The 16,204-nt window shown below is 38.8% G+C and overlaps 3 protein-coding genes across 3 annotated transcripts; 1 reads left to right on the top strand and 2 right to left on the bottom strand.

The window, feature by feature from the left end:
• The first annotated feature begins 465 nt into the window (after positions 1-465).
• c1h16orf46 (chromosome 1 C16orf46 homolog) lies at positions 466-4,050 on the top strand. The gene is made up of 3 exons (XM_006780008.3): positions 466-584; positions 770-997; positions 2,431-4,050. The coding sequence occupies exons 2-3, from the start codon at positions 803-805 to the stop codon at positions 3,175-3,177; spliced, it is 942 nt and encodes a 313-aa protein (XP_006780071.2). The 5' UTR covers positions 466-584; positions 770-802; the 3' UTR covers positions 3,178-4,050.
• Positions 4,051-4,145: 95 nt separating this feature from the next.
• On the bottom strand, positions 4,146-11,188 carry atmin (ATM interactor). The gene is made up of 4 exons (XM_006780007.2): positions 10,842-11,188; positions 8,676-8,801; positions 8,041-8,240; positions 4,146-7,934 (listed from the first exon to the last, which is right to left on the bottom strand). Exons 1-4 carry the CDS (start codon positions 11,124-11,126, stop codon positions 6,170-6,172), a joined length of 2,376 nt encoding a protein of 791 aa, XP_006780070.2. The 5' UTR covers positions 11,127-11,188; the 3' UTR covers positions 4,146-6,169.
• A 1,494-nt stretch (positions 11,189-12,682) lies between these two features.
• On the bottom strand, positions 12,683-15,799 carry cenpn (centromere protein N). Its single transcript, XM_006780003.3, has 10 exons — positions 15,499-15,799; positions 15,310-15,355; positions 15,120-15,179; positions 14,588-14,661; positions 14,287-14,460; positions 14,092-14,193; positions 13,848-13,902; positions 13,614-13,723; positions 13,372-13,495; positions 12,683-12,918 (listed from the first exon to the last, which is right to left on the bottom strand). Exons 1-10 carry the CDS (start codon positions 15,667-15,669, stop codon positions 12,797-12,799), a joined length of 1,038 nt encoding a protein of 345 aa, XP_006780066.1. The 5' UTR covers positions 15,670-15,799; the 3' UTR covers positions 12,683-12,796.
• Between the last annotated feature and the right edge of the window lie 405 nt (positions 15,800-16,204).

Below are 16,204 nucleotides of genomic sequence, written 5' to 3'. Positions count from 1 at the left end.
AACCAAATTCCTTCCTCTTCGCATCAAATATCTCCTCGTTTCCACTTGAATGTGGGGAAATTCATCCGTGTTCTCTCACAGCTGATCTCTTCCCGGGGCAGAGGTTGACGTCTCATCTACATTTACGTGCAGAGATGCGCGTTTAACTGACCAAAATGGTTTCCTTCTTCACAAGTTTTCCGCTGGTTTACTTCCCCGTTTGAACGCTGCAACATTGAAAACAAACCGCATGAAATAAATAATTTAGGTGCATCAAAAACAGTTATGTGCTTTTGTCTTCAGTCTGGTACATCCAGATATTGTGTGCATAACTCGATTATCAAGCGTTCCCGTGTAAAAAAAAAAAAAGCTATTGTATTGATTTTTTAATACTTAATAGAGATATAGGACAGTAATGTGCCGGTAGTAGTCTGCAGCAGGAGCGCAGGAACCCCTCCCCCTACGGGCTTTTAAGTGTCACCATGACGACGGCGTTGCAGTTGGTCTCTAAAGGCATTCACCGTTTCTTCCGCTTTTGTCCTACAAAACTCTCAATCGGGAAATAAAAAAGTCGCCACCACGACAGATAGCACACAGCAGAAGTTGTGAGTAGCAACAAATATTATTCATGTATTTCTCAATTTCCTCGTTTAATAATCCAGTTTGCTTTATTTTGGTAAGCAAAATCAGCGGTAGGTTTGTTAAGTTGATCATATTTACAGTAAAAGTGCTACTCAAGATGTAATTTTTAAGTAATTAAGGAAATTCTGTTTTCTATGACCCTTTCGAGATCTCACCATGAGTCAAAGGACCTAACTACATCATGACCTCGCAAGAAAGGGATTGTACAGCTGTGGACAGAGCAGACGGGGAGCTGTCAGCACCGGAGAACGCAGCTGGCGAGCACGAAATAGCAGAAAGGAGACTTATTGAAAGCCTTTTAGATACCAGCGAGGAGAACTTCTTGAATGAGAAGGAGCTAAATGAGTTCCATTGTTACTCTGGTTGGGAGGATGCTGTAAGTGATCCAATATCCTGTTACTGTACCTCTCTTAATTTGTTACCTATATGTAGTTGCAATTTTGTTTTTAAGTAAGTGTCTATTATATATACAGTTTGGACTCAGTGATAAATTGAACAAGTATTTAGACGCCTTCCCTAATTCTTATTTTTTGTGTTTTTTTTACACCTATGTGTTTCAGATAATCAAATTGTAATATTAGTCAATGATAACTCTAGTAAATACAAAATGCAATTTTTAAACAATTATTAATTCATTAAGGGAAAAGGGCTATCCATTTCTATCTGCTCCAATCTATCAAAGTCATCTATCTATGAAATCTATCAAAGCCAGTCTGGAAACAGTTGCAAAATCCTTTCTAAGGCTTTGGGAGTGCAGTGAAAGAAAGTGAGAGCCAATTTCCATAAATGGAGAAAACTTGGAACAGTACTGAATCTTCCCAGTAGTGACGGACTACCAAATTTACTTCCACAGCCCGTCGATGACTCATGTAGAAGGTCATAAAAGAACTCAGAACAACATCTAAAGAACTGCAGGCCTCACTTGCCAAGGTTAAGATCAGAGTTCATGATTCAACAACAACAAAGAGAGTGGGGGGGAAAAGACATCCATGAGAGAGGTCCAAGTAGAAAAACACTCCTGAACAAAAAGAATATAAAGGCTCTCCTCAAATTTGCCAGAAAACATGTAAAACATGGAAAATATTTTGTAGAGTGGAAGGTTCCATTACATTGGATGTAAAGCTAACACAGAGTTTTATAAAAAGAACATCATATTAGCAGTTAAACATGGTGGTGGTAATGTGACGATCTGGGTACGATGAGCTGAAACACACCAGCAAGTCCCCCTCAGAATGTTTTAAAAAAACAAAAACAAAATGAAGGTTTCATAGTGGCCTAGTGAGTCTTAAATGAGATTGGGATATGTTGACATGACATGACCATTGATCCCTGAAAACGTTTCAGTGTGGCTGAATTAAAACAATTCTGTAAAAAAGACTGGATCAAAATTCCTCCACAGCGATGTGAAAGACTCATTTCCTGATGCCAAGGGTGGCACAATCAGTTAATAGGTTTAGGAGCCAATTACTTTTTCACATAGAGTGAGCGTGATTTGGATACCTATTTTTCTTTTAAAAAAAAAATCATCACTTAACAATTAATGACCCTTTCTGATATTAGTATTGATTATCTGAAGCATCTAAGTTTGACAAATGTGCAAAATGCAAAAAATATGGTCACATTTTATAATGATGGACAGAATCTGACTAAATGGAATATCTTCATTCACGTATTATTAATCACATCTGTGCTTTTACTGCTTTCCTTCTATTTGCATGTTTCTTACTTGATTCAATAAGTATTTTTACTTCGTGATTTTTAGCTTTAAACATATCCGAACTTAACAAAAAAAATTTGGTTTTGCAACAGGTTTGTGGTTGGGCCAGAGTTGTTCCCCTGAGCTGCATACTTTTGACTTCAAACACATACAAGAAACCAAAGCATAAGGAGGCTGACAATGGAACTCCTTCATCTGATGACCCAGTGCCTTCTAATGGAGACAGCTCAGCCAGCATTACAGAACAGCACTGTGAGTCTCATGCAGGCCTGGATAATTTTAAGAAGTTTGTGTCAGTAAATCAGCAGACAGGATCTTGGAGTCAAACTGCTATGGCAGCTCAACAGACAGATGCTGCAGAATGTCCTTTCCTTAAAGCCATGCAGAGAAATCAGACACATCTCTTACTGGAAGAAAAGATATACAAGAGAGGGATGGATAAAGAGACACTTTCTCAGCTTCACCATCTGTCTTCAAAATATTCTGTGCCAGAGAACAAGCCTGCTAAGCCTTGGAAACATAGTCATCGTCCCAATAACAGAGTGGTTCCCATTAAAAACTTCAAATTTCTACCACCTATTAACCCACCTCACCTGATTGCCAAGGCCAGTGGTCATCTCTGTAGACACAAGAAGACTCTAGAGAAACAAACCTCAGAGAAAAACTGTTTCCTTTTAGACAAGCAGCGTGGAAAAAGGGGAACTAGAGTGGACACTGCTAGTAATTCAGATATTTCCACTTTCTCTGCAGCGCTGACCTCCAAGTACCAGACATTTTGGCAAAACCCACACAATGTTTTGATACCAAGAGGTATTAAATACAATGTCTTCCAAACCTGACTCAATGCTCTGAGGACTAAAGTCTCTGACAAGGAATTTCACAAATGCACCCGAGCTGCCTCTTCTCTGCCTCACTTCACTTTTAAGCTGAACGAGGCATGTGAAATAAAAATCTGTCACTTGAACATTTAAGTATGCAGTAATTTTAGTTTCTCGGGTACAACTAAGAAAAGACAACATCTTTTATTATAAAGGGCATCCTGTCTGTCAGCCTCACTCATCACATACCATTAAAATACAGTTAGCTGGCATAATAGTGGCACTGGTGGTCGCTAATATTTTTAAATTTAAGCAGACTACAACTTGGTCAGAACTTTAACATTGCACCGCAGCTTGTTTCTCATAATATAAACTGTGGCCAAACTACTGCATCTGCTTAATACAGTTTAACTTTTATATTAGTAAACAATGGATTGGTAATGGTTATGGATTATGGGTGGAGCCAAGGTTCTTTCTAAAAATGCCAAGGGTCATGTTGGTTTCCAGGGTCAACATGACTCATGGCCTGTTTTCAGTCAGTTGTTATAATACTGTTTAAGCTGTGGCAGTTTTGTTACCTTATTACATTTATCTGTATTGCTCTAATTCTTTTCCCTACCTACACAGATGTAAAATAAATGCACAGGCCTGGATTTAGTAGGTTTATACTGGGCAGGTTGTAACTGCATCAGAAGAAGAAAAAAGGTACAATATTATAAAGGTTTTTTGTTTTAGAAAAAACTACCAGTAATAGTGCAAAATTTGTTTCGCACAACCAAATCTTAAGAGACGATGACATCATGTGTGCAATTATAATACTGAACTCAAGATCACTTGAATAAAACATGTATGACTCACTTATGACCTTTTTTAAAAAATAAAAAACAAAAACAAAACAGACATTGATCATGTTTGTCCATCTTTCAGCAACTACTTTCCTATTTTTGTTTTGGGAAAAAAAATAAAAATGAACACAATCAACACTTGCCAGCAGTTTATTAACAACATCTATAATGTATCTTGAACAATAATTAAAGGCAGCCATTAAGTCGACACATTTAGGCAACAGAAAAATCAAATAAATTCTGCAAAAACAAATATTTTGTGCTGGAAAAATATCTGCATGCACTCCCTTCAAAGAGAAAGTAAAGCACTGTAACAGACACCAGAAAGTGACATAGCTTCTACCCATTCAAATATAGGCATTTTCCCCCATTCCACTAAACCTGCAAGGAAACAGCTCTATTGTATTAGAATTTAGGAATTAAAAGTCGGAATTACTGCTTTAAAATAAAACATGTTCAGACTTCATATGCGTGAACCTTGCTAAAATAGAGAAATAATCCATAAACCAACTGGGAATAGTGGGAGAAAAAAAAAGCATAATATGTCTGGGCACAGAGTCATTATTGTGTACATTCTTCAGTTTTAATAAACATCCATAAAGTGTAATGACATTAAACACTATTCATTTAAGATGTGATGGAATCAAAGTAATTATTTTCAATCAAATGCTGCAAAGGAATATTTTCATGTGACACAGCGTAAATCTTTCCATAAACATGGAGCAGAGGCATTCTCACATTGCATGCAATCACAATAAAAACATCAATACTAAACAGATAAAACATGCAAAACAAAGACTGAAAGGATTCAGATATTTTTCATTGTTTATTCATCATGGTATATTCTAGTATAAACATGACTTTGAAGCAGCAAATTATCTGTAACAGAACTCAAGTTAATACTTGGGTTAAGGCACCAACACAACAAAAATGGAAAATAAACAAGGCCTATAGCTCTGTGGTCTCATGTAGAACAGTCTCTATGTGGTGCCTATGAGGTAACTGAGGTCACAATATAACAAAAAAGAAAAGTGGGGGTGGAAAAAAAAGTTAAAGTAAAGTAAAAAAATTAGTGTGGAAAATTGGGTCTAAAATGTAAGTCCTTTAAGTTAAAAGAACAAAACAAAACACTGTGCTAATCTGTGCTAATCCTAGCTCTAATCCACTGTTTTTGTGTACGGTAACATTACTGGATCACTTCAGCAGTGTACTGCTAATGTATACACTTACATCCAGCTAATGAATAAGTTAAAGACGATGGCAGCCTAGCCTGCTTACTGACTTAAGTCTTAACTAGAGGCCTTGACACAAAAAGTGTTTACAAAACATCAGACATCACAACCACATTTCAATGCAAGGTGCGCAACACGGGACAAACATTTTGTTTTTTACTTTGTGCCAGGTTATGTTTCAACGACACATCTTCTGCTTTGAGAAATGCAAAGCCTTTACTTTGGAAAAAAAAAATCTCACTCGTCATGTTTTCAGCTGCCTGCAATGTCAGAGTTTATAGTCTTGTTGCCACTGACAAAGTAACATTGAAGATGCAGCATTCAGATGCACATGTGCAGAATCAATATTTTATGTTGTGCTGCTTAAAGGCTTCATGCGCATTGCATACGTATGTAAACTAAACGTACAATATTGTATACTGTACAGCTGAGATGAGATTGTTTTACAGCAGTACATCTATATTTGAAAGCTGTCATACAAGGTAGCAATTTTACAAGCCTTTCATGACAGCCATATATAGGTATGCATGTCATCCCTTTTAAGTGTAGAGCTAAACTTTATGTAATGTTAAATGTTTTTACAACTTCTTAAGACCAAACAGTGACCAGTCACAGCGGCTACGCACTGAAATATACAAGTAAGCTTGCATTTTAGACAAGACACGTACAATGTTACCTTATGTGCAAATAAATATGTAAACTGTCACGGGAGCTCATGGGTCATGCCCACTGAGCTAATAAAGTGCAGCAATGCTGTCAGGATAGACACCAGGAAGGGCTCTGGACATTATGCCCCCAGTGGAATGGTTGAAAACATATCTGCAGACTTCTTGCTGCTAAGACTATGGTTTGATTTGCCAGAGGACAGCATAAACCATTTCCTCTTATAGGAAGAGGCAGATATCAGAAACCTTTATTGCAAAGGCATGGGAAGCTTCAGCTGTTGGGTTTCTCAGAATGCTGAAACAGAGCACAAAGTTCTTCACATGTCTGGGTTTCCACAGAGCTGAAATGGGACTCCATGTTCCACGCCAAGTCCGCTGACAGGAAGTCATCCATGACAGTTTGGGTTTCGTTGCTGGTCAGGAACAGGTTTCCTAGGCCTTCTGCTTGGCTAGTCACAGTCTGTGTCTCTGTGCTGTTCAGCAGTCTTGCATTCTCTCCTTGAGTGACAGGAGTCTGAACAGAGAGACTCGTGGCAAATGAAGGGAGATCTGTTTGTGTTTCTGTGTCTGATGACTCTGTGCTCATAGAAAAGCTTGAATGTCGCAAGATGCTGCTCAGGGGCATGTGGCTTCCGGCATTCAGCAGAAAATTGAGGTCAGTCTGAGTTTGAGTATCAAATAGCTCCAAGTCGCTGGCTTGGGTTCGGCTTGGTCCCTCACTTTGGTCCAGATCATCCATCAGTAGGAAGTCTGTCTGTGTCTGAATGTCTAGAGACTCCATTGGCGTGTCACCACCCAGTCCTCCCAGCTCACTCTCCTCGGTCTGTGTCTGGATGTGCACAGCATTGAGGAATTCTTCAAAATCAAAGTCTATGCCGTTATGTTGCTCTTGAACAGAGCTGAGACTTGACCCACAGCCTGCAGAAGCCTCTGTCAGCACCTGATGGCCTGACATACTGTCAGACAGGATGTTTTCCAGGTCATTTAACAAGGTCATTGTTTGGGTCTGGTTGTCTGCCATGTTGTTTGCACTCAGCTCATGCGTCTGCACCCCAAAACACATACCACCTTCTGATTTTGAGTCCTCATATATAGTGCTTCCTGCAGCACAAAGGGTGTCATCTATCTCCAATGTTGTTTGGGTTGACACACTGAGGGAGTCATTGCCAAATAGGTCTGAGCACATCACAGCCTGGTTCTGAGCCTTCTCCTCTGATTGTGGCATGGCAAAGTATGTCTGTGTCTGCCTGGTTTTGTACGGAAGCACAGAAGAGGATGAGCAGGGAATTTGGCTCAGGCACTGGCTGTCTGTTTGAGCTCCAATAGACGATGTGGATTTGGCTCGGGAGAAGAATGTTTGGGTTTCAACACTTACTGGCAAAAGGACTTGGGCACTGACACTGATGTCTGTTTGGGAGCAAGAAGACACAGAGGACTCACCCGCAGAGCACAAGCCTAGTCCCTCCCCAACCCCTACTCCTGTGGGCATTTTTGACAAGTACGATTTGTCTGTCTGAATGTTGGTGGAAGTGCTCCTTCCTCGCTGTGCTGCCATGCTGATGGTTGAATCCTCTGCACCTACTGGATCCAGATTGACTTGCACTCCTGTGCTAATAGGCCCTTGGCTAGAGCGGGAAGTAGGCATGCTATCCTTGAAACCCAAACTTTTAGCATCAAGTTGGGGTACCACTGCTCCTGTGGCTTGTGGAAGGAGCTGAAGGGCACTAACAGAACCTTGGCTATCTACAGCAAGCACTACAGACCTCAGAGCCCCACTTTCTGTAGATGGAAGGAGTACAGGCAAATGAGCCACCTGCATCACAGGAACACTAACCAAAGCCATCTTGGGTTTTGGTAAAAGCAACTTCTGCAGGCTCCTCCGGGAGTCTGGGATAGTAATGGTTGTATCAGAAGGGAGAGAAGTGTCTGTCTGCTCTGTGGCAGCAGGGATGATCTGGAAGGTTGAATCATTGATCTTAACCTTTTCAGAACCACTTAACAGTTTTTCCATCTTTCTCTTTTTTACTGGGGGAATTCTGCAAAATAATAAATAAATTAGATAAAATGATAACAATAATAAATACATGGAGAGAACAAAATACAGTATATGAATGAAAGTGTTGGGGTTATCCCTGTACATGCCTGTGCTCTGTTGGAATTTCATGACCCGTCCTGTAGATATGTGAGAGTAGAGCAGCCCTGCTAGCATAGGGGCAGCCACATGTACAGTGGTAGGTCTTTCCACAGTCTTCTATGTGCCTCTTTAAGTCCCACTCTGTACTGTAGCCATTGTTGCACTTGGAGCACTTATGTTTCTTTTCTGCATGCATCTTCATGAAGTGCTGAAATGAAATGAATCAAAAGCAGAAAATAGCTTTAAAATACAAATGTCCAAACAGAATTTGAAAAGGAAAGCACATGTCCATTTACTTCTTTCTAGTGATTCACCCAGTTAAACATCACAGTATAATTTAGGCAAAACTAGGAAAGAAAGGCAACTTCTCCCTGTGTTTTGCGGTGCTACAAGAATCAGAGTAGAAATGCTAAGATGGTATTTCATATTGATACATGTGTTTCACATTAGGCAGTTCTTTTTTCCTCAACCTATTGTATCAGAGGCTTTCAGTTCAGACTACAGGACACTGTATACAACGTAATCATGCAGTAAATTATTTAACACTGCTTACATTAAAAATGCAAGGTTATTTTTTAAGTTGCACAAGTGGTTCTTAAAAATAGAACAATAACTGATTACATTTCACAGAGGAAATGCTTACTTGCTTAACCAGGGAGAACTGGGAGAAAGGTCTGTTAGGGCCTCTGGGACAACCCTCAATAGGACAGCAGTAAAGCTTCTGAGAGCCCTTCATGTCCTTTCTGACCGTGGGATTGACAATACCATCCTGGGGGTGATAATGACAACAAAGTATTAACAGAGGACAAAATACAGATATATGCATTACAGATACTTGGATCAGAAACATGTGAATGTAAGACTTAAACACACATTCCCATGCTGTGTTTATATTTAAGAAACTCAAATTACAATATAATTGCTAATGATATAAAGGTTGATTTCCCCCATATTGTCGGGTCTTTACCTTACTATAAGTACCATGGGATGACTGTTGTACATACAATTGTCTCTGATTTATAGTATTGAAGAGATTCATGTGCTTGTGCTGTGGAAAAGATAAGGCTAACAAACACTGTCTGCTTCGTGATAAGAATATAACTAAAAAGCCAAATTTTGGAGACAGCAAATCCAAATTTTGTGCTTCTCTCAACTGCATCATATGGTCGTAGGCTGAAGCCTGAGTCATGTCACGACTCTGTGATTGGCTGTAGCTCAGAAGAGAAACCAAGCAGATTTACTGTCTCTCCTGTGGCATGGCTAGCCTATATCAATTATAAAGGTCAAATCTTCTCTCCAACAGACTAGCCAATACAGTGGTAAATCAAAGTAATAGTCTCTAAACTGTTCTTTCTGCTAAGGGAAGTGATATGGTTTGAAAGGCAAGCTAATTCTGGATTAGAATAGTCTCATGAGTTTTATGGACTGACCTGACTGCACACAGTCAAAAAATAAAAAAAATAATATATATATATATATATATATATGTAATTTTTTTTATTTCTAAGTCTTCATAGGGAAACGATATAAACAGTGATAAAACAGCTGTGGAGCGATGCAGTGACGTTATGGTGCTGTTAAATATAAACAGATATAGCCCAACTCTAGCTCCATCAACTATGCAGAAGCACTGAGCGAGCAACTGTGGCATTTTATGCACTTTATCATTATGTCAACCATAATATCATTACGGCTGCTGACAGAAGTTTCACATAGCTGTGGATTAAAAGTAACACAGGCAAGCTGTGCTGCCTTCTTGTTGCTCGCTTTCTTTTCTTTCCTTTGTGCCTCTTACAGGCACTGTCTGAGGAAAGTGTGAATGCACCATGAAAACCCAACACAGTAACCAATATAACCCGTTATTCATGGACTGCAACGAACATGGACCAAACACAGTTCATCCAGCTTTACTGCAGCTTTTAAAGTTTTGGTGTAAAAACGGAATTATATTTAGAAACTGATTGCTTAACTTTAAACTTTAAACTACACCTGACTGCAACTCAGATTTAAATAGTAAAACCTGTGGTTTCTTTAGGCCTTTAAACGCTCTCCTTGCTGGGCCAGCATGGATTACTTCTAGGAGCTAATTCAAATTCTAACATTCACCTATTTTAAACAAAGAGCTTAGTCTATTGCAGGACAAAGGCAGTCTTTCCCAGCAAAGAACTTCATTCATTGGGAGACAGTGAATTATTGCGTCCCACGAAGTGCCCAGTCCAGTGAGAACAGAGGAACTAGGAGTTAGTACAGCTGAGGCGGTTTAAACATTTAGACCAAAGTCTAAGTATTGTGTTCGTGATAGACAGCACGTTGTTTGTGCGGTCGTATTCCTGAGAGACCGTAACCATACAACGACAAATAGATTTCCAGCTTTGCGCACACACAGCCAATTTAGATACTCCCAAATTCCCTGCCCTAGATTACCAACTCGCTAAAAACTAATATTTAATAATAAAGGGGGTATATCTGTATATTATTAATGCAATAAGCACCGAATTTCTCGTGACAAATGCAATAATTGATAACATAAGCGGCTAGGTGCAGTATTGCTAACTCGCTAATAGTAAACAGTCACCAATTAAATAACAGTCAAGAAGAAACTTAGTTAACTTTTACCAAAGCTCGACTATGTTGTCCCAGCGTTATTGGCAACACATTACTACGACCATACGTGCTAGCTAATTCGAAGTTATGGATGACTTGCGTTTTTTTAAAATGATAGTTTTCTCTAAACCGAATTAGCCAAGTTAGCATCGCAGTTGAGTTCACTTGTAAACCATCGGAATAACCTGATTTAGTAATTAGTTACCTTTATTCTGTGCGACTTAACCAGATGCATGTTCAACGCAGGTGTGTTAGGGAGAATCTTGCCACATCCTTCCACGGTGCATAGGATGTTCGTCCTCACTTCTTTGGTCAGCTCCACGATGGTGGGTTTTATCATTTCCCGAGACTGCGGCAGAGCTTCTTCGTTACAGTTTAGACTGCCGGCATTAGCGTTATCACTGTTACTCGCCTTGCCCGTTGAAGAGGCAGCCATGTTTCTGTGTTGACAGTGCATTCCGTGTTTGGCAGAGAGCCCCAGCAGCAGCATTGTATGAAAAGGATCATTCCGTCCCTCAACGCTGCCTGTAAGGCTGCATTGCCACCTTTCCACTCTCCTGTTCGGCGGCAGGGAATTTTGGCTTACGTCACATCCTAGATAACATTCGCATTTCCGTTTTGCAGAATAATGTGATTTTTAACATATACGGATGGACGAATAATTATACTTCGAGTGCATATAGCGCGGACTCTAACCCGGTTCAGCATCACTAATGACAAGTTCTAGATTTTTTGTTTTGTTTTGGATTTTTTTAATGAATGCGACCCACCTAATTGAAAACTGACTATTTCATTTTTTTCTATATTTTATTCCTGCAACTATTTTTGATGAATGATCCCATTTCATTCTCCCCCAAAGGGAGAAATTATGTAATTAATTTTGGTGAAAATCGGGTTAAGATTGCACTAAATGTGAAAATCAGTAAAAAAATAAAAATAAATAAATAAAAAATGTGCATCACCTGCAACCTTCACAACAATATGATAGACCTTTGGAAACATAAGCCAAAGATTTAAGCCAATTCTGCTCCACTCATGTTGATAAAAATGATAAAACCTATGATATTAATACATATATGTCATAGGGTTAGGGTCACATGACTTCACAGTGACACAAAAAGATTAATATACTATACTATATATTTCCATATTAACAATGCTGACATCAGCATAATCCATAGAAACCGCTGATGTCATCAGGATAATATAAACACACATAATCTGGGAAAACTGCACACATCATCATATTGTAATAAAAACATCATAGAACAGCAAAGTCCTTTGGCGGGACTTGTGCTCTCTGTTTGTATGTCACTAATGTTTGGAGACATGTTCTGCAAATCTTCAGACTCATTATTCGCCTTTTAATTCTACAGGCCTCTAATACAAAACACTCAAAAGAATACTGTTTATCAAATCAGAGCTTTCACTTTGTCCTCTCAAAACGTTTAGATTCAGTGTCTGGGTTTGTCATCACATCAGATGTAAACGGAGGTTTACATCAGATAGGGTCCAGTATCTTTCAAATTTCACATATCTCCCAAACTCCCCCAGTCTAAGTTTATTAGTTAACATATGAGGCTACTATGGTTGGTAAAGACAGATCTATTTAACTAATAAACACCTTTCACTTGTGTAAATCACATCGTATTTACAAGCCCCCCCCCCCCCCCCCTCCTGTTAAAACACATGTTTTAACAGGACTAAAGAATTGCTTTGACCAATGATGCTTTAAATAAGCTTGAAAGGATTGTTTACAATAAACTTGAGACTAAAGCTTTTGTATACAGACACAAACAGAGTAAAAATGCACTTTGAAATAATGTGCATGTGAGGTGTGAGGGGCTGGTTTCATCTGATTGCTATGCAGAAGAACACTTTATATTAATGTGTGGTAAAATTACACATTTGTATCAATACCAGAAAACAAATGACAAACCTCAGGGATATTTAAAATTCTGCTTTTATAAGCAATGCTGACAAACAATAAAGTGACCAGCAACTAGTATACCTACAGCTGAAGATATAAAAATACAAGAATAAAAATTTCTTATTGAAACAGACTGAAAGTTTTATTAACAATGACATCATTAAAGTATGAAGTAAAATGAATGGACTAATGGACTGAGCATGCTACAAGTTAAATCAAGTGTCTGATGGTCATTTCTGTGATGGCTTCATTTGTGATGAAGGTCCAGGGCCATTGTCTGTGATAACAAAATAATTTTTTCCCTTTAAGGGAACGGATGAGAGAAGGGGTGTCACAGGGGTGGAAGCAACTCCTGTAAAGTAGAAAAAAAATGTTTAGATAACCATTAGAGAAACCAGAAATACAACAATGAATATCAGGTTTTAACCTGCGTCATAACTGAGAATTCGTCTATTACCTTGTCACTATCAGTATTTTGATTGTCTCCACCCACATTGAAAAATGTGGGAAAGAGTTGCAAAGTGAGGAGGATTCAGGGACATAACAATTAAACATAAAAGCAAACTTCCTTAGAAAAGTTTCCTCTTCCCAAAGTATCATGAATATTGTGATGTAGCTTAATGTAACTGCATTACTATATGGCTATTTCTTCCCGGACTTGGGTGCCCTCTTGTGGACACTTGCAGAGATGCAGTTAGTATTCTACATGACTTTGTGATGTACCAGGTTATAGTAACATAACTTACTTCCTTACAAAAGACGATGATAGTTACTCTTATGACTGTTTTTAACACTTTCTGTGTACCTGAGGATGCAGAGTGTCTGAGTGACTCGAGGAGATTGGTGCTTGCAAATTTAACAACACATCTGAATGCCTCGTCCCGCTCTGTCATGGTCTTATTGGTGTGATCTCTGAATTTTGTTTCCAGCTGATGAAACATTAACAAGGAACATGGCAGCATCTGGGTTAACATCTGTATCTGCGAAGCAGTGAAACAACAACTTAGATATTCAACTTCTTTTACTTAGTCGGTGTTGTCCGGCTACCTTGTAAACTGCAGACTGTAGTTGAGGTAATAGCCCATCACCAAATGCCTCACAAGCCATTTGATGTCTGTTTGCTGCAGACCCAGCTTGCTCTTTTTCTATGTGAAGGTCTGTACATATAAATAAAGACAGACATAAAACCAGCATTAAAAAAAATTAAGTACATGTTTCACCATACAACAGACATGCATAGAGAAAATGGCTTAAAGAAAATCAAAAAGTTTTAAAACATACTTGAGACAACACGATTCCTTTCTGCCAGAGGGCTGGGAAACTTGGTGGGAAACACCTAGGTGGATTTAAAAGAAAAAAAAAAAAAGGTCAGAGCAAAATTCCACTCATTTTACTCTCTAAAGCAGTAATTTAAAAAGGTGAAAACACTGCATGCAGCCCACAAAATCTAAGAAATGAAAAAAATAAAAAATAAAGTCAGTCTTAACTAGTAAATAATTCTAAAAAAAAAAATAATCAGGCATACTTGCAGATACTGCTTCATAAGCAGATCTCTGATGGCAGTGAGCTTCCGTCCACTGAGGTTAGCATCCTTAATAGCTTGATATCGGGTGGACAGAACCAATGCCTGCAAAGCAAACAAGTCTCTTAAAGTAGGATGGAAACAAACAAGGAAACTGGATAAACAATGTGAAGGATTAACCACAGAAGTCATCTTTACCTGTGACAACAGAGGCTTTTGTTTTGAAGTTAGGCTGCTCAGAAAGACGTAAGGGGTTTGAAGATAGTGAACGACATATGTGGGTTTCAGGTGGTTGGGGCGAGAAAAGGTGTCTCCCCATGCAATTCGAATCCACACAGCTTCATCTGTGTGCTTCTTTATCTTGATAGAAACCTTCAAATATAAAATGAAAACGGACTGATAATGCAGGAGGTTAACAGAGAAGCATGTGAAATGTAATTTGCTGATAAAACGATTTAAAAATAGGATTTTTGGATGTAAATTAGATGGAATAGCTTACATGTCTTATTAGCTCACTGAGGTGGGATTTAAATTGTTCCTTGAACTGTGTCAGCTCTACAGAGTGAGCATCATCTAGAAAACAAAAAAAGATGAAGATATTTATAAAGACAGCAAGAAATTAAAATATTATTTAGGCACTTAAAGCCATCAGCAATTTAATAAAGAAAACCTCCATTCAATTCAATTGTATTTGTACAGCACCAAATCACAACAACAGTTGCCTCAAGGTGCTTTATATTGTAAGGTAGACCCTACAATAATAAAACAGAGAAAACTCCAACAATCATATGACACTCTATGACCAATCGCTTTGGTGACAGTGGGGAAGAAAAAACTCCCGTTTAACAGAAAGAAACCTCCTTCAGAACCAGGCTCACGGAGGGGCAGCCATCTACCGCGACCGGTTGGGGTGAGGGGAGGAAGACAGAACATTCCCTGAAAACCCCAACAGCTTCAATATTCAACGAAGGTTCAAAACTTATAGGCTTTCAGCCCTTGACGACACAGAGCAGGTTACTGTTTCAACATACCTTGAGGGTCCATGAGCTGGAAGGCATACCACATGCCCAGGTTGGGATTCTCGATGACATCTGTATGAAACCAGGGCGACACAAGCACTGTTAGTGAACTGTAAATCTGTCCTTACCACTGATATAGCAAAAAGCCAAAATGATAATATATGATAGTAATAATATAATATAGTAACGTCGCTCGACTTACGTATCATTTCGAGCTCAGCTATGTGTTTAACTGTCAATTCATTTTCCTGTGAAACACAACACTTATGTTAAACACTAATAGAGCAAACACCATAATATTTAATAGTAGTTTCAATGTGAACATTTTTACAGTGTACAATGAACACATAGAAATAACAACAAATTATATTGCCTAAAACCAGCTAAATACCTCGCAAATGGCAAGTAGTTTTTCTGTTAACGCCCATTTTGATTCTGTGTAATCAATGGACTGCCGCTGCGTCGCCGTCAAACGGCTCCACTTATCCAGCGTTGTCTTCAGCATTCGACTCGGTATCCGTCTTACGAGTCGCTCCAGTAAACGTTTAACAGTGTTGTCCATGCTTCCTTTAAAAGTGACCGAAATAGACAGACAGCTTGAATTTGAGTAAAACAGTCGATCTGTTCAGCTTTCACGACAACGCACACCACAGTCGATCGATTCCAAACAAACCGCCCAAATCCACCAATCAGATATTCGCAAAACGGACTCACGTATTTCCTTTAGCGCCCTCTGCTGTCTTGGAGTTACATATTAATTTTAAGTGCCGCTGCTACTGACGTGACAAACCGTGCTTATACGAATCTGTATATAATAATGACCTTAATAAGACCCTTACATAAAGAGTTAAATGTTGAAAGAAATTAGTGACCGTCATTGAGTGAAATTAATTATGACATACAAAAAGTTCATAAAGTTCACACTGCTGCTATAGAAACTGTTGAAAAAAATAGAAGAAAATTTGTCATCTCAAAGTCAAAAGTTCAGGTCACGGTTTGGAAATTTTGACTTACTAACTAAATTAGGGTCAGGGGTTAGTTAGGTTAGGCTAGGTTTGACCAATGAGTAGTTTACTTAGAGCATGAACACTATTTAT

The sequence above is a fragment of the Neolamprologus brichardi genome, chromosome 1 (genome assembly GCF_056152115.1).
Source record: "Neolamprologus brichardi isolate AB-2024 chromosome 1, ASM5615211v1, whole genome shotgun sequence".
Lineage (NCBI taxonomy): Eukaryota > Metazoa > Chordata > Actinopteri > Cichliformes > Cichlidae > Neolamprologus > Neolamprologus brichardi.
Note: the sequence above shows the minus strand (reverse complement) of the source record. Positions and strands in the feature narration are given on the sequence as shown.